Source organism: Marmota monax, unplaced genomic scaffold, assembly GCF_021218885.2.
Source record: "Marmota monax isolate L192 unplaced genomic scaffold, Marmota_monax_Labrador192_F-V1.1 WCK01_AAM20220418_F8-fsc00106, whole genome shotgun sequence".
NCBI classification, from domain to species: domain Eukaryota; kingdom Metazoa; phylum Chordata; class Mammalia; order Rodentia; family Sciuridae; genus Marmota; species Marmota monax.
The window spans coordinates 5851104-5873681 of NW_026695218.1; the positions used below are offsets into that span (position 1 = coordinate 5851104).

Here is a 22578-nt window from a genome sequence, read left to right on the forward strand (position 1 = left end):
GAAGTCAAGGAGGTCAGGATCCCCTTCAGTTTCTTCCAGTTCTTGCCTCATTTCCTCTGTCTATGTTTCCTCCATCACCTTATATTTGGATTTCACTAACATTCTTTACCTGCAAACCCAGACACCAACGCCAGAGATAGTGTTGCCTGAAGCTAGAAGTACACCACAAAACCTCATTACCCCACTACCCAGCATCACTCGTTCAAATTTGGAATTAAATCACACTCCACCAGGCCAATCCCTTTTTGCCACAGCCCAGTGGTTCATATTTTTCTCTTTTTTTAATTTTTTAAAATTTGTTCTTTTTTTCCTATTTTTTTTTAATTTTTTATTGTTGGTTGTTCAAAACATTACAAATTTCTTGACATATCATATTCCACACTTTGATTCAAGTGGGTTATGAACTCCCACCTTCACCCCATACACAGATTGCAGAATCACATCAGTTACACATCCATTGATTTACATATTGCCATACTAGTGTCTGTTGTGCTCCGCTGCCTTTCCCATTAAAATTTGTTCTTATGACAGAAGTAATAATTATATTTTCACTATAAAATAATAGCATAAAGTCAAAATCCCCCTTAGTAACTATTTAACTTACATTTCTGTATAATTTCTCTCCTTTTTATATTCTAAAATATTGTTAGACACAAGAAATTCACAACTACAATAAAATTAACAAATGTAGAAGTATGAATAGTAAAAAGGGAACATATCTCAGAGCCCTGCCCCACTTCCCCTCCCTATCTACTGTTAACAATTTGATGATAGCCTTCTAGATCTTTGAAAAGTGCACTTTACAAGTACATACATATGTATGTACTTAGGCAGATGGTTTTATGTTTGTACAAATTGAATCATATCTGTTATACAAAAACTTCATTTATTCATTTTATTTATTTACTAGCTTTCCATGTCAGTACATTTAGTTTTACATTGTTAACAGCTGCATAATATTCCATAGTTTAAGTGTACCATGATTTATTTAAGCTTTCCCTTATTGAAGGACACTGGAATTGCCTCCTGTTTGGGGTTTTGATTATTTGTTATGACTACAATGATACCCTGAACATCTTCGCATATATCTCTTTGTGTACTGTCTAAGAATTCTTTAGGCTAGATATCTAGAAATGCAATGAATGGGTCAAAAGATAGGTACATTTGAATTTTATATTTTCAGATTTTATAATTTAAAAATTAACACTTTAACCACTATTTATTTCCCTGTCTTCTACAGAGAGTTCTATCCTGGGAACTGACATTGAACTTCAGATTATAGACAACGATGTTATCAGCATGGAATTTTTCTTCAAAGCCTGGCTGCATAACAGTGGAACAGACCAAGAACACATCCATCTCCTTCTTCCTTCACAGTGTTTCAGCAACATTTCCAGTGCCAGGGATAATCCAAGTACACAACCCACCAAAGATATATCATATAGGTTATAAATAGTCTTATCTAGGATTAGGACTGTAGTTCAGTGAATCATCAGAATACAGAGTAGTTGAGGCTTAGAGATTGGATGAGGCTGTCCAGTGTTAGCACAAAGATTAAGAGGAAAACTTTTTAAAAGTAACACAGTTAAAAAGCTAGACCTAATTAAGCCTAGATAGTAAGAGCTAATTAGTTTAGGAGCAAAAATTTAGATACCTCAATGATAGGTCATCCGCTACACTACATAAGAACACAATCATATATTTTCTCAGTATTCTCATTTTTAATGTGGCAAACATTATTGGCACTATAATTTGAGTCATTTGATACCTCAATATCCACAGGACCTATGGCAAGAAGAAAAGAGCCAATATTAAATAGAAATCTCTCTAGGCAGGTACAAAATTGAGAAAACTAAAGCAACTCCAAAGGCAAGCCCTAGGGAGAACAACTAGTGTTCACAGACCATGTTCCCAAGGCAGTTTGGGCAATAATTGAAACTAAGAGATCAATCCTATGTTCCAGGCATGCCAGCAAGGTTCTGCATATTGTTCTGGCTGATCTTGGTACTTAACTAGATAGTAAATGAGGCCATTTCTATTCTCCCTATCCCTTTGAAGGTTGGGTCAGGGACTAGATTAGCAGGGCCTGCAATCAATACCGTCACTCTGAGCTTGGGAAAGCCAATTGCTTAGGGACCAGCTTCTAAGGGAAAGGATAAAGTGGATTGAATAGAACATTGGTAGTGGCTACAAACATCACTGAAGGTTGAAGGTTAAGTGGGATGTGGAGCCCTTCACAGGCTCTGAAATGATACACTGGGGTTTCTGTCTCCTCTGAGGGCTCTTTCTTGACCATTAGCAGTATATTTGAGTTTTGTGTTTGTTCTCTTTTCTTCATCTATAATAGAACTCTGCTCTGACCATTGTTGCTTCAGGACAGGGAAGAGCCTTTTGGAGGTATAATTAAGTAAAGTTTATGATTTCCCAAGACCTTTTCTTGCTAGGGATAGCCATCAGAACTCTGCTTCCCTCCAGGTAGCTACTGACTTTATACAGTAGCTAGTTTATAATTAACATTATTGAATTTTCTTTCTCTGCCAAGCAGTATGGTAACTTGTTTCTTTGAATTATCCCTTCTCATGTTTATAATGATGTAATGAGGCAGGTACTATTACCATATGTCATTGAATCTAAGATGATATCAATTATAAGATACATCACTATTTTATGTACCACTAAGAAAGAAAACATGCCAATGAAACATGAAACAGTGTTTCCTTGTTACTTAGAAGTATTATTTTATCTTTATTGAGAGAGTTCTTTTAGATTAGAGTAGTAAGTGCTAAGAATGTCTGTCTGGCCAATGGCAATTGTAAGACAGATATAGAGTAGTGTGAGGGGGGAAATATGTCTTCAAATCAATTAAGTACAATATTATACCTGTTTTATACATGAGAAAGCTGAGACAAAGAAATTAAATACTTTTCCATGGGTGTATAGAAAAATTAATAGCAGAGCCACCATTTGAAGCTAGACAATTCCAGTGCCCATTCTTTACCCTTAGGATCAAAATCTGTATTTCATACATCTGACCACTTGCAGCCCAGAGAATCAAAATGCACATCTGTCTGCCTCCAGGCCCTGAGCCTTTATCCATCACTAACCTGCCCCATGCTAGACAACTCTGAATAAAGGAGCTAGAGGTTCACTTTTCTCATTAGGAGGGTGGGGGCCCTACTACAACCAGTCTTTCCTCCACTGTTACATGACATCTGCCTATAATGCTAATTAAAATTTCTGTGGCTTCCCCCACACCCTTTTTCCAAGGCTTTCAACACCAGAGTCAGAGTCAGAATGTTCATATCCATCTGTAATCATGTTTCAGAATCTTCAAATCTTAAGGTACATATAGAACTTAGACCAAGACTTCAGTCAGTTGGTGTACTGGGGACATCTTCCTTGGAGCCCAGATGTTCAGGCACAGTTGGAATGAGGTCAGGGGAAATTAGGCTTCCTCTAGGGTGATGTGATCTGACTGAAATTATAAACAACCACAATAAAGATCATACTGTACTCAGCTATTATTTTTTAAACTAATGCATTGCCTCACATATGGAGTTGTGGACATGTGTCTTACTACAAAAATAATGAATGAAGCAAACAAAACAAAAACTGTGAACTCTCCTACTATAGTAGGCTCTTAGGAGGAATGCTCAACTCATCTCTAGGAGCTTCACTTAGAGATCTTGCTCTGGCAAACAGAGCATGCAGGCAGTCACAGATTAATATCTTTTCCTGTTCTCCAGTATGGACTTTGCCACCTCTGCACCTCAGCTCTGGGTGGTGAGAAGCATGCCTGCATCTAGATCTAAGCCCTGCTAAACAGTTTTTCCAGTCTGTGTAGTCCTCAGCCCTAGCTGCAATAAGAACCACATGAGGGCAGGGCATGGTGGTGCATGCCTATAATCCCAGTGGCTCATGAGGCAACTTAGTGAGACTCTATCTCAAAATAAAATATAAAAAAGCACTAGGGATGTGGCTTGGTAGTTAAGTACCTTGGTTTCAATCCCTAGTACCCCTCCAAAAAAAAGAACCACTGGGCTGGGATTGTGGCTCAGCGGTAGAGTGCTCACCTAGCATGTACGAGGCCCTGGGTTCTATCCTCAGCACTACATAAAATAAATAAATAAAGATATTGTGTCCAACTACAACTAAAAAACAAATAAATAAATAAATGAGAACCACTACAAAACTTTATAAAAATACATATATCTGGGCTTCATCCCCAGAGATCATGATTTAATTGATCTGGTTTAGACCCAGACATCAGTATTTTTCAGAAGTTCTCTTTAAGTTAGGCACAGTGGTGCACATCTGTAATCCCAGCTACTCAGGAGGCTGAGGCAGGAGGATCACAAGTTTAAGGGCAGCCTCAGCAACATAGTAAGACCCTGTCTCAAGAAAAAATATTTTTTAAAAGTAGGTGGAAAAAGGGACTGCGGCTGTAGCTCAGTGGTAAAGTGCTTCCCTCACATGCGTGAGGCACTGGGTTCAATCCTCAGCACCACATAAAAATAAATAAAGATATTATATATCCATCTACAACTTAAAAAATGTTTTTTTAAAAAAGTGGGTGGAAATGTAGTTCAGTGGTAAAGTACCCCTGGATTCAATCCCCAGTACGGGACAGGGCAGGGCAGATTTCTCTAGGTGATTTTCATTGCAACCATCATTAAAAACTTTAGCTAGATGAACACAGCTGCCCAGTACTAAATACGAGGGACTAGAAGTGGAGAAGTCAAGCACAGAGGAAATGAGGGGAGCTGAAATCCTAGGAAAAGTCCCTCCAACTGACTTTCTGTGCTCTAGGAGATACCCGGCCAAGAGATAGCTCACCCAGAATTAATATCTATGTCTTATTCACTGGGTTCAGGATCCAGTGAACACAAGCTGTTAGGTTTCAGTCCAAAGGCATGAGAGATAAAGGGATTCCATGTATAAGTTGATTACCAGCTGAACCTGACATTTATATTGCCACTGGTTTTTTCCATATTATTTCTACTTTTGTTTTTACCTCACTAGTCATTTCACAGTTCATTCCTGTCAACTACCAGCCTTCTCACAAGTACTCAACATTTGTAGATTTGTAGTTGTCAATATTCAACTCAGGTATGTTCTATTGAAAACTTTTTAATATCAAGGATTCAAGCCTAATGCAATGGAATACTGAACCTTATAACATGAGGCTATAACTCCTGGAGCAGAAGCTAAATACAGACAAAGAGTGTAATACCTAGATAAATAGATCATACCCAGTCTCATCCCTCCTCAGAACTCTTGTCTGATGCTGGTTGGAGTGATGCTCCAGGGCCCAAAATCCGATAATTAGGTTTCTTTGAAAAATTAAAAATAAGCTACTTCAGAAACTTATTCCTTCCATACCCCTGAATGTCCCTAGAAGAGCCCACAGAGAAATAGTAGCAGTCATCTGACTGCCTGACTTCTGCTTTCCTGCTCTTCCTTCTTCTGGCCTGCAATCTTGCCAAATCTTAGCCACAGGGAAGCAGCAAAGACAAAATTTCCTTCTGTGATTACCAAAAGGCCCCTGCATGTTTTGGCATCAGCTGCCTGCTCCACAGAGGACACAAATTTCTCTCAGACTGGATTACAAGCCAGATCTCTTGCTGTGAGACAGTTGCTCAGCCCACCTAGAAGTAAAACAAGTAAAAATCATGTCAGATTCAGAAAATGTGTTAACTATCATGTAAAGCAATAGAAATACTGTTTCTATTTTGCACCTGGTTTACCTTCCCAAACCAATTGTGATTTCCTCTTCCCATTCTCCTGCCTCCTCCCATCCCTCCTTTGCCTGGTAGAAGTGAAATGGGTGGAAGATGTTCTCTTAATGACATAGCCCAAAGTAACTTGTGACCCACAGTCTCTCCTCCAATGCCAATTTTACTATAGTGTGCCTGAAATGTGATCTCCAAGAGCGACTTCTCAGCCCATCCCTGCTCCCTGGTACAGCTGACGGTGCCTCCAGAATGGATGACCCCAAAGGAGACCTCAGCACGCTCTACCAGATGGCTTCCCAGTCCTCAGCCTCTTGTTACAAACTCCAAGTAATCAAGTATGGTCCAAGGAATCTCCCCAATCTATGAAAATGCTATTATTACTGGTTCCATACCTAAGAAGTCCAGAGATTTAAACTACATTTTCAAGTGTCAGACAGGCAAAAGCCAGTTCCAAGGTAGCTGATACAAGTTTGGCATGAGAAACCAAGGTCAGGCTACTCAACACACGATGGGAAAAGAGGAGGTGGTGAAAGAAGCGCTGCTGCAGAACACTTTGAGGTCTTTATGAGAACTGGAAATCCAGAAAGTCTCTGAACACAGGAAAAGCATGATCACTAGAAAGGTGTTTAATTGTCAGTGAATGTTCATTGAATGCCTACTATATTTAGACATCAGAATAGAAATTCAATTTTCAAGGAGCAAATGGCACGCAGAATCTATCCCTGCCCCTCCCATTTCTCTAAGTATTAGAAATTCTAAGGTAGAATGAACAATGATGGCAAAGGCCACTTTTACTATTTCCTAGTTCCACAGATCCCATGCACAGATTCCTGAGCTTTGAGAATCTTCTGTGTGCAAGATGTCACGCTAGGTACTGGCCATATAAAACTGAATAATTCATGGATCCTAATCTAAAAGCTTTCACAGCGGGGTCTTAGACTTATGCTGAATTTAAGTGTATCTGGGTAGAAGTTCTAGATATCACTGAATAGTCTCTCTCTGCCATCATCTCTTCCCAGGGCTCTAAAATCTAGCGGACTCTGCGAGTCATTGACATATGGACTCCCCTTCATCCTCAGACCCACAAGCTGTTGGCAGCTGGACTGGGATGAGCTGGAGACAAATCAGCAGCATTTTCATGCTTTGTGTCACAGCCTTCTGGTGAGTATTCTGTCCACAGGTGAGAAAGAGGTCAAGTACCAGCCTCTGAAAAATAGTCACAATTTCTTTCCTAATCTAGACCTGCTTCAACCCTCAAGAAGACAGGGAGGGAAGCTGGAAATACTTTGATACTTGGAATAAATATTATTTACCTTTGTTGACTGTATGCTATAGAGAATAATTCCTGAATTTAGTTATATAATACTAAACTTCAAAATCCCTTATTTTACAAGCTTAACATTTAAATGGCAGAGAATTTTCCACAATAATATATTTTAAAACCTACTTCCCTCCTAACACTGTGCTGCTAGACATTATAGTTCATTTAAATGAACATCCCTTGGTCTGTACCAGACTCTGTGCTAAGCCATAGATATATATTTAATGAAGACATAATAGACATTTTATTTTCCCTCAAGAAACTTATTCTCTAATAGAAGAGATAAATAATTTTTTAATTGTGAGAAGTTTATAAAGGAAAAGAATAAGCTGCTATAAGAGAGCCTATCTGTGGCAGTAACATTTAAACTGAGATCTTCAAGATGAATGGAAATTAGCCAGGTGAAATGTGGTAGGAAGAACACTCAAGGCAGGGAAAGGAATGTGTGGCTACTTGAAGACTGGAAAGTGCTAAGGGAAGGATTAAGAATGGAAAACCCATTATGCAACCAAAAAAGAAAGAAACTGTGGAAGTAACTCAGTGGCAGAGTTACTCAGTGCAAAGTCCTGGGTTTCATCCCCAGCACTATGAAGAGCTGGGGCTGGAGGGTGAGGGGGAGCCATTGTGACTAAAACATAAAGGAGGGAGAGAGGCAATAGGTGGAGTTGAAGAAGCAAGCAGGGGTCAAATCATGCAAAACTTTAGACTAAATTAAAGACTTTGGAGTTTAAGCAGAGAAAGAAATCATGAGAAATTATATCATCTCTCTAAAACTTTAAAATATTACTTGGACAGAAATTAGAACTAAAAACTAGCAGAAGCAAGAATGGAAACAAGAAAATAAGGTAGAGAACATTGTGGCTTGGATTAGAATATTGGAAGTCAAGATGAGAAAAGTAAACAAATAGAGAAATAGAAATATCAGAACTTAGTGTAGGATTGGATGTTGGGAGTGAGGAAGAGTAAGTAATAAATAACTCCTTGGTTTCTGACTTGAACAATTAGAGGTTTGTCACTCCCTGAAATGGAAATAAAAGAACACACACACATACACACACACACAATGGAATACTTAGATATCAAGATAAGATAACTGCAAATAGAATCCAAAGACAGATAAAGAATGAGGATTTGACCTAGTAGAAAGTAGTTGATCAGGACAGCACGGCCTTGTGTCTCTCTATCAGAAGCCAACTTCTTTTCCTGTTTCAAAGCCCACACTCCCTTTTAGGGTCCACCCACTGAGTTCCTGTTTCCTATCTGAAGAACACCCACCTCCTGTCTTTGCAGAGCAGAGACAGCAGACCAGTTCTGATTGTCAGTGCCCAACAGCTCAGTTTACTTTTTGGTTTTTTTGTTTGTTTGTTTGTTTGGTGCTAGGGATTGAGCCCATGGCCTTGTACATGTGAGGCAAGCACTCTACCAACAGAGCTATATCCCCAGCCCTCAGTTTACTATTTACTCCACCCAATTCCTCAGAATCCTGGAGAAGATATATCACTTAGGAGAATTTCTCACGTGTCTTCATTACAGTGTGTGTGTGTGTGTTTGGTCCTGGTGATCAAACCCAGAGCCTCACACATGCTAACAAGTGTTCTACCACTGAGCTATACCCCCAGCTTCCTCAATACATTTTTATAGTATATAATATTTTAAGCATACATTGGCATTTTAACACACTGCTACAGTGAATATAAATTTTATAGAAAATTATACCCTTCAGCACTTTTACTAGTAAGGTATCCCAAGAAAATAATCAGAAGAAGGGGCAAAGATGTGTGTACAGGATGTTCATCTCCATGTTATTTATCATGGTAAAAAAAAATGGTAACAACCTAAATGTCCTAAATAGATAAGTGATTAAATATAAATAGGAGAAATATTATAGGATCTATAATTGGCCAAGCAATGAAATATTATGTAGTCATTAAAAGTAAGGATGGGAAAAAGTATTCACTTCCATCCTGGCTTACATACACAAGATCAAAGTCTCCCTGCAATTAACCTCATGGTTAATTAAACATCTGTGTTTATTTGTTTGTTTGTTTTGTTTAACAATATTTACTGACCACTATGTGCCAGGCACTGTCCTAGGGATGAAATGACCTTATCTTTATCAATCCTCTGTCATGCAAACACACAAGTATATGATTGACCCATGACTAATAGATACCCATTTTTTTGGAGTACTTAATAAATATAGGCACTTAACCAAGTGTTCTGTATGCTTTACCTCATTTAATCCTCACAGTACCATACTATGTGTGGTAGAGACTGCTGTCCTTATTTTTACAGATGGAGAAAGCTGTAAAGAGACCAAGAGATTTACCAATCATCACACAGCTACCAAAGTGGCCAAGTCAGAATTTGAACCTAGTTCTATTTGACTACAAAGCCCACGCTTTAAACTTCCCTGTGTATACACAGATAAGTACAAACTACAACACTGAGGCTAATCCTCCCTTCACTTAACCCCCATGGTTCTGTATTTCACTGGGCTTGAAGTCACTTTTAAAGTGGCTAGGCACTCATAACCACTCTTCACTCATTTTGTGCCATTGTTCTCTCAGCTCTGTTCATTCCATCACTGAATTAAAGACCACTCTCCTAGTGTAGAAAAGAAAAACAGTATTGAAATGGCTCTTCCTTATTGCTTTCTACATAACATCTCCAAGCAGCAAAATTCCTGCACAGCAGTATGTTACAGAGAGAAGAATTTTTCACAAGTTTCAGCTTATTCATTCAACCACAATTCACATTGTGACAGACTTTCGAGTTTTAGCCTCCCGCACCCTGTTGTCACAGGTTTACCACACTTCCTTAGTTTTATCCTTCCTCTTGTATTCTTTATTACACTTTTTCATATGTTCTTTTAAGATTTGATGTTAAGTCAGCTCCTCTCTTGCCTTCTCTTTCTCACTATGAGTTTCCCTTCCACCTAACTTCTCATTCTAACTTCTGTCTTTCTGTTAATAGCAGCACCACCATTGTCTAGTCACCCAGGCTTGAAACCTCAGTCACTTTCAGCCATCTCGCCCTTTACACCCATTTCACCACTAAGTCACATTGTAACACTGAGGTGGAACTGCCCTTTCTTGTCTGTTCCCAGGCTGTTCTCAGCAAGACTTCTTCAGTAAATTCCTAACTGGCTTCCCTACCCAATCTCTCCCTCTTCTAATTTGCCTGGTACATTGGTACCATATTAATTGGCATGTTTTTTGTTTGTTTGTTTTCACTACTAGGAATTGAACACAGGGGCACTTTGCCCCTGAGCTATGTCCACATGTCCACAGTTCCTTTTTTAAAAAAATATTTATTTTTTTAGGTGTAGATGGACACAACATAATGCCTTTATTTTTATGTGGTGGTAAGGATCGAACCTGGGTCCTGCCCGTGCTAGGCGAGCGCTCTACCGCCAAGCCAAAATCCCAGCCCCTCCTTTTTTTTTTTTTTTTTTTTTTTTGAGTACCAGGGATTAAACCCAGAGGCACTTAACCATTGAGCCACATCCCCATCCCTTTTTTTATTTTTAATTTTAAGACAGGGTCTCATTGAGTTGCTTGGGGCCTTGCTAAATTGCTGAGGCTGGCTTTTGTAATCCTCCTTCCTCAGCCCCCAGAGCCATTGGGATTACAGGTGTGTGCCACCACTCCCAGCAATTAATTAGACTTTTAATGGGGATTGGGGGGCAGAGTCTAATTCTCTAGAGAAATTCTTCATATTTTTATCTATTTTCTTTAACATACTAATCATAGGCAATTTGAAGTTCTCATCTAACCCCAGTACCGGAGTCAAGTGGATTTGTTCTTATTGTCTCTTTTTTCTTTCGGTTTTTAGATATATTTTACTGATTTTCAGCATATTTGACAATATTTTAGTGAAAGATGAACTGTCAATAAATAAATTGTAGTGGCACATGCCTATAATTCTAGCTACTCAGAAAGCTGAGACAGGAAGATCAAAAGTTCAAGACCAGCCTGAGCAACTTATTGAAACCCCGTCTCAGAATTGAAAAAAAAAAAAGAGAGAGAGAGAGAGAGAAAGAAAAAACTAGGTTTATATCTCAGTGATAGAGTGCCTCTGAGTTCGATCCCCAATACTATAAGTAAGTAAACAAATAAATAATCAAACAAAATTGTAGAGTCTCCAGTTGGTACAGGCTTCCTCTAGAAAGGGCTCACCCTTCCCTTCCCCAGGCAGATAAAGTGGCAGCTTATCATCCTACTCTACTCAGGAACTGTGCTGAGTCAAGGCTAGGCTGTACTCATGGTCTCATTTTAGTCATGGTATGTTATGGCCTTTCAGAGTTCTCAACTGAAAGCCTAGTGTACTGTGTATATCCCCTACCTTGAATCTAATCACTGCCTTCCAAAACTGCTAAAACACTGTTTTTTAGAGGTTTTCTCCTTAAATGTTTTTGCCTCCTGACATATACAACCCTATGAAAATGTACTGAGTGGAAATTTAGCTTGAGTCCCATTCCTCCCTACCACTAGGTCTCCACCTAAAGATTTACTGGTTTCTCTGTTCCTTACAAGTGCCTCATGAGTCAGAAATCCTAGATTCCTGAGCCCCACTAGCACTACCACCATCCTGGCCAACCCAGAATCAACACATACCCTCAAAGTAAAAGGAGCTGTAATAATTCCCTCTTCTGTCTGGATTTCTCCCTTTCTAGAAACTGAATTACCTCTAATCCTCATTGCCACAGCAACTTCTCACTGCCTTCGAACAAATTGTCCTGTAAATTATGCAGTTTTTCTACTTGTTCTAAGCAGGAGAACCTGTTTCCCATTAGCCATTCCAACCCAGACACAGAAGTAGATGCTTATTAAATGTTTATTTATTCCCCCTTTGCCATCTGACTAGACATATAATACATTTTCTAATTTGTGCTTAGCCAGTTGGCTGGTTCCATTATGTTTTCATTTTCAGGCTCCTGGATTTCCCTACAAGTATAAATTTATTCAATGCTGTCTTTTCCTCCAATCTTTCTTCTGAACCAAGTCCATATTGCAATAATTGAATCCTAGTGATTAATGCCAACCCATGAGGCCTCATCAAAAGTTGTGTAACTTTTCTAGTTATGAGCTTCAGTCAACTGCAGTCTTAACCATTATTTCCACTCCCTGATTTTACTTGAAAATTATTATCTTTCTGTCTTCCTCAGAGATTATTTTTACTTTACTTGAATATTTTACTTCAATTTCCTCAGAAGATGAGCTTTACTCAGTCTTTTTAAAAGATAGATGTTGTCCACCATTCCCATAAATTTCACTCTTAGATTAATTCAGACCATAAGAGAGCCATGTGTTTTGATAGCATTCTTTGGTACTTTTATATATCTATATCTAAGAAATGTTCAATTAACTTTAACAAAATTGAATAGACATTGATAATTATTAAATTTATTTTTAATTTTTAAAATGTAATACTCCATAGTGTCTACTATATGCCTGATACAGTTCTAAACACTTTACAACTTTTCATTTATGCCCACAACCATCCTAAAAGGTAGGAATTCTTATCCCTGTTTTATAGATAAGGAATCTGAAGCTGAAAGAGTAGAGCCAGGACTGAACCTAGAAAGTCTAGCTCCAGGTCCCAAATTCTAAACCACTCTGTAACCACATGAAAGTTATTATACTGATTGCAGGAGATGTCTGAAACATATTCACTATTCAACAAGAATCCATAAGACAGCTTCTCCAAGACATTATGTCAGGAAAAGTTGTGAGGATCCTTGTAGCAAAAATGGATTATTTGTATTTCTGAGAGTTTATCTAATCTTAGCTCTATTATTGCCCTACCCTTATTTTTCTTTTGCATAATCTCCTTAATTATTTGTGTCCTTTTGTGCTTTTTAGAAGAACATAATAATATGACATTTTTCTAAACTAACATACTTGTTTTGTGTAATGTGTTAAAAATAAATATAAAAATAACTAAAATTTTTCCAAGTCTTTAGGAGATGAAATCTATCCATTGCCAGGAAAATAACATTTTAATTACCAAAGTCCACTGTATAGTCCCAGTTATGTAGCTAGTGACTCACTCTCCACATCCTCATTTCTCTTACAAAGTCATGTCTGTGTGAACTAGAAAAAGAAATGAAAATACCACCTAGGTCTTTCAGTTTCCTATTTAAAATGTCAGAGTCCCTAGAGATACATTCCAGAGCTTTCCAGGCCATGTCTGCCCTAATTGGCCACAGAAGTGACAGGACTCCAGCCAGGATGTGTCCAGCAGGAGTCTGAGTACACAGGCAATGGGCTGGTTGGGCTGCAAATGGGTGGAGAAATGGAAAGTCCTTGGCTGAATAGGCAAAGAGTCAAGCCCTAGACTCCAAGCCAAAAGCAGGGTGATGGCAGGTTAAGCACCATTAAAAAAAAATGGACAGAATGAGTAAATGAGTGTAGAAGGTAGCATGCATGGAAAACGGGTGTGAGGATAGCACCTCATGGGATCAGTGGGCTTCCTGTGACCCACTTCTGTCTATTTTTATTATTTCATCTTTCACCATGCCCCTTCCATTCTCCATTTCAGCCACATTAATAAATTACTAAATGTTACTCAGATAAGCTAAACTGTTTCATACCTCCACACCTCCATAGTTGTTTTAAGTGGCGAAAATAGGCATCTTTGTCTTGTTCCTGCTCTTAGGGGCAAAACATTCTGTCTTTCACCACTACATACAAGGTTAGCTGTGAGTTTTTCATAAAGGCTTTTATCAGGTTGAGCAAGTCCCATTATATTCCTAGTTTGTTCAGTGTCTTCATACTGTTCACATCCCCCTGCATTCCATCTTTCATCACTACATACAAGGTTGCGTCACCACCTAACAAAGATCTACTCCTTTTTTCCAGATTCTGCTTAAATACCTTCCCTTTCAAGACTTTCTGTCCCCAACTTACCCTGCCCCCACTTATTTTGTCCTTCCCCACCAGTGTAGCTCTTGCCACATCTAACCTTCATAGCACTGATAACAGTATGAATTTGTGCCATAGCTTTCTGATATAAGAAATGTCATATTACTATGTTCTTTTAAATTAAATTTAGAAAATATTATTTTCCAAGTACCAGGTTATTGACACAGTCAGTATCTTCATGGTTGCTTTTCCTCCTAGGGTTATACCTAGAATCAAAGTGGCCTAACATAGTCAGAAAGATAGGAAATGGCTCTCTGGTATTCAGCACACCTCCAGTACCATTGTTGTGTAGAAGTGGGAGGAGCAGACATCGATGTCTTATTCTGCTCTTAGGGACAAAGCATTCTATCTTTCACCACTACGTGCGGAAGTTAGCTGGAGTTTTTCATTGAGGCTTTTATCAGATTAAGGAAGTTCTGTAATGTTCCTAGTTTGTTGAGTGTTTTTATCATGACAGAGTATTATTTTTTGTCAAAAGCTTTTCTGATTTTTCTGGATGATTATGTAGTTGTTATCTTTAATTCTATTAATATAATGTATAATTCTATTAATATAATCATTGATTGATTTTTGGGCATCAAGCCAAACTTGCATTCACAGAATGAATTCCATTTAGTTATGGAATATAATTCTTCTTAAATGTTGATAGATTTTGTTTGTTCCTATGTTGTTGAGAATTTTTGTATATGTATTCATAAGGTATATTCATCTATAGCTTTCTTATGATGTCTTTGTCTGGTTTTGATATTGGGGCAATATTCTTCTCTAAAATCACTTAGAAAGTGTTCCCTCTTACTCTGTTTTTCTGAAGAACTTGTGAAGGATTAGTGTTATTTCTTCCTTAATAATTTGGTAGACTTCACCAGTGAAGCCATCTGGGCCTGGTCTTTTCTTGTGGCAAGTTTTCTGATTATTAATGCTATATATCTTTATTTGTTATAGGTTGTGCAGAAAACAGTTAATATAACAGACCTAAGACTCCTATCCTTAGAAAGTCCTGCTTGCAAGGTTGACCTTTGGTTAGCACTTGAGAACTTGAAATTTGGGAGAGTTCCCACCATTTCCTAAATAATAAGAGTGGTTCACTGGGCATCAATATGGTTTATACTAACATCTGCTTTTACTCTACAAATGAAGAATATTGGTGCATGCCAGCTACAGAGTGTCTATATAACCAGCCCCCAGTAAAAATCTTGAGCACTGAGTCTGATGAGAAATTTCACTTCTGTTATCATAATTCAATGCTGAAGAAATAGAGCATATTCTATGTGACCCCACAGGAAAAGAGGACTCTTTGAAGCTTGCACCTAGTTTCCTCTGAACTTTGCTTCATGAGTCTTTTTTCTTTCCTAATTTCTTTGTATCCCTTTGCTATAATAAATCATATCCATGAATACAACTCTATACTGAATCCTGTGAGTCCTCCTAGTGAATCACTATGCCCAGGGGCGGACTTTAGGTCCTCCAATACCAATTTATTCAGATTTTGTACATCTTGAACCTTTCTAAGAATATGTCCATTTCATCTAGGTTATCTAACCTGTTGGCATACAATTGTTTGAAATATTCCCTTACAGTCCTTTTTATTTTTATAAAGTCAGTATTTTATTATGACTTTTATTATGACTTTAGTAACTTAGTAACTCTCCTTTTTCCTTAATCAATATAACTAAAAGTTTAGTGATTTTGTTGATCTTTTAAAAGAATCACTTTCAGTTCCATTGATTTTTCTCTATTATTTTTCCATTCACTAGTTATTTCTACTCTGTTTTTTCTTTTGCTTGCTTCAGTTTAGTTGCACTTGTTTTTCTAGTTTCTTAACTAAATTTTTTTTGTTTGAAATTTCTCCTTCTTTAATGTAAGAGTTTTCCACTATAAATTTCACTCCAAATCCAGTTTTAACTGTGTCATGTTTTACTGTTATATTTTAATTTTCATTCATCTTAAATTATTTTTTAATTTCTCTTGCGATTTCTTCTTTGACCCATTAATTATGTAAAGTATGTTGTTTAATTTACACATTACCAGGTTGTTTTTCATTCTTTATTTTTAATTTCATCCCACTGTGGTTAGAGAAAATACATTGAATATTCCATGTTCAATTGAGAAGAATGTTTAATCTGGTGTTTTGGTATTTGGATTTTTTTTCTGTGCTATAGATCAAAACCAGGAACTCACCCCCACTAGGCAAGTGCTTAACCACTAAGCTACATCCCCAGTCCAGAATCCCTTTTATCCACTTCCTCTAGTCCCCTTTGTGGAAGTCAGTATGACAGCAGAGAATATTGAACATTGTATATTATTCTTCTCCCTGTCTGGTTTCTAACTTTCTGAGGTGAAAGGAAAAGTAAATATCGAATTATTCTAATTTCTTCCTGATGTCCTTCCAGGTTCCATTTAGAAAGGATTCTCTCTCTTGTTTTATTTTTTTAAGAATTTGTGAAGGATTAGTGTTATTTCTTCTTTAAACATTTGGTAGACTTCACCAGTGAAGGCATCTGAGCCTGTCTTTTCTTGTAGGAAGAAGAAAAGCTATGCCAAGGTATGCTTAGCTATTTCCTTAACTAGCTGTGGTTTCACTTCATGAACACATGTATTCCTGTGCTAATGAAATATATCTCTTCCCCACAAGCAAAGCAAAATGAGTGGTCTTGTTCCTCCTGCTGTCAATGACTGCCTCTGAAACACCCTCACTCAGGAGTTGATCTGTGCTTCTTCAATTGCATTCTGAAATTAGTCTCAGGCCCTCACACCAATGGCAAACCAAGGCAGTGCTGGTTTAGTAAAATTAAAGCTTCCACCTGCTATAATGAACCCCTACCTACTCTTCAAGCAAAGCCTACATCAGTGCCTCTGAAGCTGTTCCTTTCACTCCTGTCCCAGCCATATACCCAGATATAAGTAACCACAACTTCTTCCTTCCCTTTAAAGAATCCATTTGGCTGTGACTAACAGAAAAACAATCCAACTGTAAATTAAATAATAGTTTATTTTTCTCCTGCAAAAAGAAGTCTGAAGATAGACAATTTCAGGGCAAAAGCAGTTGATCAATGAGAACCTCAAGGACCAGAGCTCTTTCTGTTTTTGTGCCCCAGCATTCATAGCAGGTGTACATCATCCTTACAACTGGTCACAAGAGAGCTGATACACCTAATACCAAGTCCTGTCCAAGGGAGAAAAAAGGAGTAAGGTGCAGAGGCAAAGGCCTACCATAATATTACAAAGTTTTTCCAAAAGACTCACCCAGCAACTTCGACTTATGTCTCATTATTTAAATCCAGGTCACATGATCACCCCTAGACCAATGACTGAAGACTGAAAATTGGGTAAAGCAAAAGGAGTGGAGAATGGGAGTGGTGGCTAGCCAGTGGTGGCTAGCCAGGTATTGCCATAACTTCCTTTATAGCCTTAGCAATTAGAAGTTAAGTGAAGAATGAAATGAGGGCTGGGGTTGTGGCTAGAACGGTAGAGCGCTCACCTCACACATGCGAGACCCTGGGTTCGAACCTCAGCACCACATAAAAATAAATAAGTGAAATAAAGGTATTATGTCCAACTATAACTAAAAAATAATAAATATTTAAAAAAGAATGAAATGACTTTAAGTTAAGCTAGGCTTGGAGTATGACATAATATTCAACTCTGTCCCTGTCCATCTGCTCTACAGATTTTCAGGCCCTCTATAAAGTCTAAGTGTCCTGGGCTGGCACTCTATATGACAAAGTTCCTAACTATAACATAAACACAGACATCTTTTTACTTTCCTTCTTGTAAGTAAAAAGTTTAACATATAACTCATGCTCCTTTCTTTAGAATTAGCACAAAACATATGCTAAATTATTCAGCAGTCATCTCCAGTCATTAAGCAATGTTTTTAAGTCAAGGACCCCAAAGGCTGGTCTTCTAGGCTATCCTCAGACAATGCTTTTTCCCAGCCTCAGACACCTGCTATGGCAATTAACCATGTCCATCATAGGTACCACTGCCTATCCTAGCAGGTCAACCCATGACTTGAGTAATATCTTCAAGCTTGGGCCCTGGTACTATTAATCTCTGTCCAGGAAGAGGGTAGAAATTCCAAGCCTTAAATAAGGACACCTTGAAGTTTGACTTCTCTATTTCTCACTTTCTCTGAATGCTTCTGGGAACTGAAGATAAGTCTTCATGGAATAAGGATGTATTTGTTGCAGTTCCTCAAATAGACTTCAACCAAACTCTCTGTAAATCAATCCAGAAGTTTTAAAACATTCTGTAAAATCATTTCAGCAACACAAGTCTTCCCAGTCCTCTGACAGTCCCAGCATCAGCAGTGACTTTTAAAAGACTGTAATCATTTCCACCTACCAGTTATCCAACAGAAACTTAGCTACTGTCTAAAAATCCATAGACTTAAATTCTAGTGTTCAAAAGTTTTCAGTATGCAACACTCAAAGATTTTTAGTAACCCCACAAAGTAGCAGGAATAAGTTTCTTCCTTTTATGTCTGTCTTAGCAGACATAAGAAAAAAAATGTCACAGTGGCATAGTTTTAGCCCCTAACCTCTTGCATCAGTGGCAAGATACCTTATGCTTACTCAAGTCTTGGAAGGATTTGTCCAGGACTTAGGGGTTACCTGGGGCACAAAATTGTCAATACTAAAAACAGGCAAGCCAGACAAGTTGAGCATCCTAAGACTTGGACAAACATTAGTTTATAAGCCTTCTCCTTACTCTCTTATAAACTCCAAGAGGACAAGGAACATGTCTAATGAATTTCTATCAACATACACCTAGTGCTTGGAACATAATAGGCACTAAATAAATTTTTAACAAATAAGAAAATTTACAAAAGAATGCATGAACTAATGTAAAAATTGGATTTAAAAGTTAATAATAATCCAGGACTGAGGTTGTAGCTCTGTGGTAGAGTGCTTGCCTAGTATGTATGAGGCACTGGGTTCAATTCTCAGCACCACATACAAATAAGTAAAATAAAGGTCCATCAACAACTAAAAAAAAGGATAAATAATAATAATAATAATTCAAATCCTGAGCCCTATCAGAAGTTACTTCAGCTAACTGAAGAGGAGTGCTCTTAGAAACTTCCTAGTTATCCCTTTGGGCTTAAAGAGGCCATGACCCTGAGGCACACAAATAGCCCAACACACACATGTACCATGATTCCTATATCATTTATTTCCAACCTGATGGATTTGGTAAGAATCAGATTTCCCATCATATTTTGGATATGTCCCTCAGGAAGATAGCACACCTCCAGATATAAGATGCCAAGAATTTCTGAAAGCACCTATAAAGCTCTTAGCACAGTGCCTGGCACCTGTTAAGCATTTCATTAATGTTTGTGATTATCATTATGGTTGTGATTCATTTTCCCATGCCCAAATCACCTAATCACCACCACCACCATCACCACCCACAAAACAAACAAACTTCTGTGAGGAGGTAGTATTATACCTCCAGAAAAATCAGTTGATTCCCACCCCACAGAGAGGTCACCAGCCACAGGAACGGTACACACTTCTTGCACCACTTGTTGGTGCCTACGAGACTCTTCAAACCTCTGTGCTGTGTAGGATGACAACACTACTTTTACAAGTCAAGAGAGCCTCCCCTGCTACCCCTTCCCACCCAGCCTCTCTGAATAACTCCAATACAGCAGGTGTTGCCACCTCCCTAAGTCACTTCCTACTTGTCTTCCTTAAGACACTGATATCCCTCTTTTCTCTTAAAAGCTTTTCCTTTTCCTTGTGCCTTTCTCATACAATATTTCTTCCAACTTTTCATACAAGTTAGAGTGGTTAGAACTGGTGTTGTTTTCTTTCATCTTATGTAGCAGGGAGACTTATGTTTGTGCCAGATATAATTAATGATCACCCCACAAAAGGACACAATTTACAGATGACTGTAACCTTTCTGGCTCCATATTTCCTGGAGTTTTGTGGGTTTCCTTGGAAAAATACCACGGAAAATTGCCTCATTTAAAAAGGTGCAACTACAAAGTCTGCTTTTAAGTCTGTTTGTCTTTTCTCCTTACCCATGTACTAACCTCTGTCATCTTCATGGTATGTGGCAAAATGCCACCTATCTTTATTCACAGAGCTGCTGCAACCAGAATCCTGACCCTTGGCTTTGTCCTGTGACTAGCTGGGTTGATCTCCAAAGCCCTGTCTCCACCACCACAGCCTGGTTATACTAAAGATTTCCTCTCCCTGTCCCCTCCTTCTCTTACCCAACAGGCTGCTTTGAGTACTTTCTTAAACCCATTCTGGGCATTAGAGGGGCACACCCCAATCATCCCATTCTAACTGCAGTCAGTAGCAATACAACCAAACTTTATCACCCTCAAATTAAAACCTGAATTTCTATACCACCTTCGACACATTTCTGTCACTTAGCTTGCTGGTGTGGTGGTGATAGTTGTTGTTTTGACAGTACTAGAGATTGAATCCAGGGGTGCTCTACCACTGAGCTATATCCCCAGCCCTTTTAATTTTTTTAATTTGGGATAAGGTCTCACTAAGTTTCCCAGACTGGTCTCAAACTTTCGATCTTCCTGCCTTAGCTTCCCAAACAGATGGGATTACAGGCATGCACCATGGTGCCTGGTTTACACATCTCTGTTCCCAGACATTGTTAAGAATTATAATTTTTTTTGGTGGTGCTGCTGGGGATTGAATCCAGGGCCTTGTGCATGCTAGGAATGTACTCTACAGACTGAGCTATATCCCAGCCCAAGAATTATAATTCTTGAGCCAGGTATGGGGATGTACACTTGTAATTCCAGCAACTCAGGAGGCTAAGGCAGGAGGATTGCAAGTTTGAGGCTAGCCTCGGCAATTTAGCAAGACTCTGTCTCAAAATAATATTAAAAAGGGCTAGGGGTATGGCCTCTGGGTTCAATCCCCAGTACCCACTCCTCACACACACACACACACAAAAAAAAAAGGAAAAAATTATTCTAACTCTCAGCTAGAGATATAGCTCAATGGTAGTGCACATGCTTAGCACACATGAGGTCCAGGATTCAATCCCCAGCACCAAAGCAAACAAACAAACAAATACAGGAAGAATTATAATTCTTAAAACCCAACACTCACCATTGAATAATCCACTTGGGGTACCACCAACTTCAAATTAAAGAGCATTTCTTAACTTGTGTTTCACTCTGGCATATCCTGGACTAGGGAGGAAGATAGTACCTTGTGGTATTGGTGATTCAGGCAGGAAGCCCCTCCCTCCCAGGCCAAAGTGAAATGTTCTGTCCTCCCCAGTACCCCCAGAGGAACAGGGAAGTCTCAGTTGAGACTGATCCTCAAAATATGCCAAAGACTGAAGGTTAATTAGCATTTATATATGTCCTTGTTTCAGAAAAGAGAATGGATGCTATTGGCCAAAGGGGAACCCCTGAGCTTAGGACACAGCCAAAGAGTTCCTGCCAGCACCTTCTATGTGATAATGCCATCGAACTCGCCCACATTGCTGGTGAAGGCTGTGGCCACACGGGAACTCATGCTGCCCAGCCCCTTCCCCCTGCTGCCTGAGGACCCTCCTGAAGACAGCCATAAGACTGTGGAGGCAAGTGGAACCCAGGTCTCATGGTATAGATAGAGGAGAGAGAAGATAATTGGGGGAGGGTAGAGAGGGGAGTGATCCCATGGGTGTGGCATGAAGGTCAAAGAAGACTGCAGGGATGGGAAATGGGGGTGAGAGCAGTGGGTAGTCAACGCTAAGATTAAGGCAGCAAAGTGAGAAATGAAGTAGAAGGGAAACTCCTACTTGGCTTGAGGGAAATGAGGTTTGAAAAGAGAACTGAGAGAGAAAAAGGTCACTGGTATAAGCTAAGGACTGGGAATTAGTGTCATCCTGGAGGAGCATAAACACAAACACAAACACACACACCCTGAAATCTAATTAAAATAAACACCAATGGGGAGCTGTAAAGGAGAAAAGGGAGAGTGTCAGAAGGGAAAGCTGAGAGCAAGCAAGGGAGAATGGAGGCAGGGGAGGAAGTCAGCACAGGCAGGTCCAGCACTAGGTGGAGCACTGAATTCTTGTTCTATCTGGTCTAGTTTTATCTTTGCTAGCAGCTATCCTGCCTACTCCTCTCCCCCTCTGAATTTCTAACACTTTCATCATGGAAAGGAGACTGTGGGGCTGGAAAAATGAAAGGAGTACATTAGGGAGGAAAGGGGAAAGACAAGACAGAGTGGATAGCAAAGGAAAAAAGAAGAAGGGAGGAGGGAGTGAAAAGAGATGCCCAAGAAACTGAAGCTTGTATATGTGTTTTAGTGTCTTTGGATGTTTATTTTGGTGTCCCTGAATGTGTATGTGCTGTCTGTAGGTGGCTGCATGTCTGTGCCTTAGTGTGTGGCTCCTCCTGTGCATGTCTGTGTGATGATGCATTCTTCCAGGTCTAATTCTCTGCAGTACATGTGTACAGGTGTTAGGTATTAGACCTGTTTCTAGGCATCTATTTCTATTTGTTGGGAAAAGAGCAAAAGCCAATCAATGTAGGAACCAGAATAGGAAGGGCCTCAAAATTAGACTCGAATGCAAAGGAGTGAACAGTCCTGAAAGCCATCTTCTCCTCCTC

The 22578-nt window shown here is 38.9% G+C and overlaps 1 protein-coding gene and 1 long non-coding RNA gene across 4 annotated transcripts in view; one reads left to right on the plus strand and one right to left on the minus strand.

Moving 5' to 3' along the window:
• The window catches only part of M1ap (meiosis 1 associated protein), a 98990-nt gene that overhangs the window by 73927 nt on the left and 2485 nt on the right, over positions 1-22578 (plus strand). Inside the window, exons 5-9 of one of the 3 annotated variants that reach the window (XM_046432184.1) lie at positions 1241-1414; positions 5908-6070; positions 6541-6606; positions 6755-6896; positions 21354-21560. In XM_046432184.1, coding sequence (XP_046288140.1) covers positions 1241-1414; positions 5908-6070; positions 6541-6606; positions 6755-6896; positions 21354-21560 — 752 coding nt within the window. The remainder of the gene's footprint in view (positions 1-1240; positions 1415-5907; positions 6071-6540; positions 6607-6754; positions 6897-21353; positions 21561-22578) is intronic. The other 2 variants (XM_046432186.1, XM_046432185.1) reach the window with 2 other exon arrangements.
• Positions 882-5908, minus strand: LOC124084805 (uncharacterized). Its single transcript, XR_006849250.2, has 2 exons — positions 5536-5908; positions 882-3475 (listed from the first exon to the last, which is right to left on the minus strand). It is a non-coding gene; the product is annotated as an uncharacterized LOC124084805 (long non-coding RNA).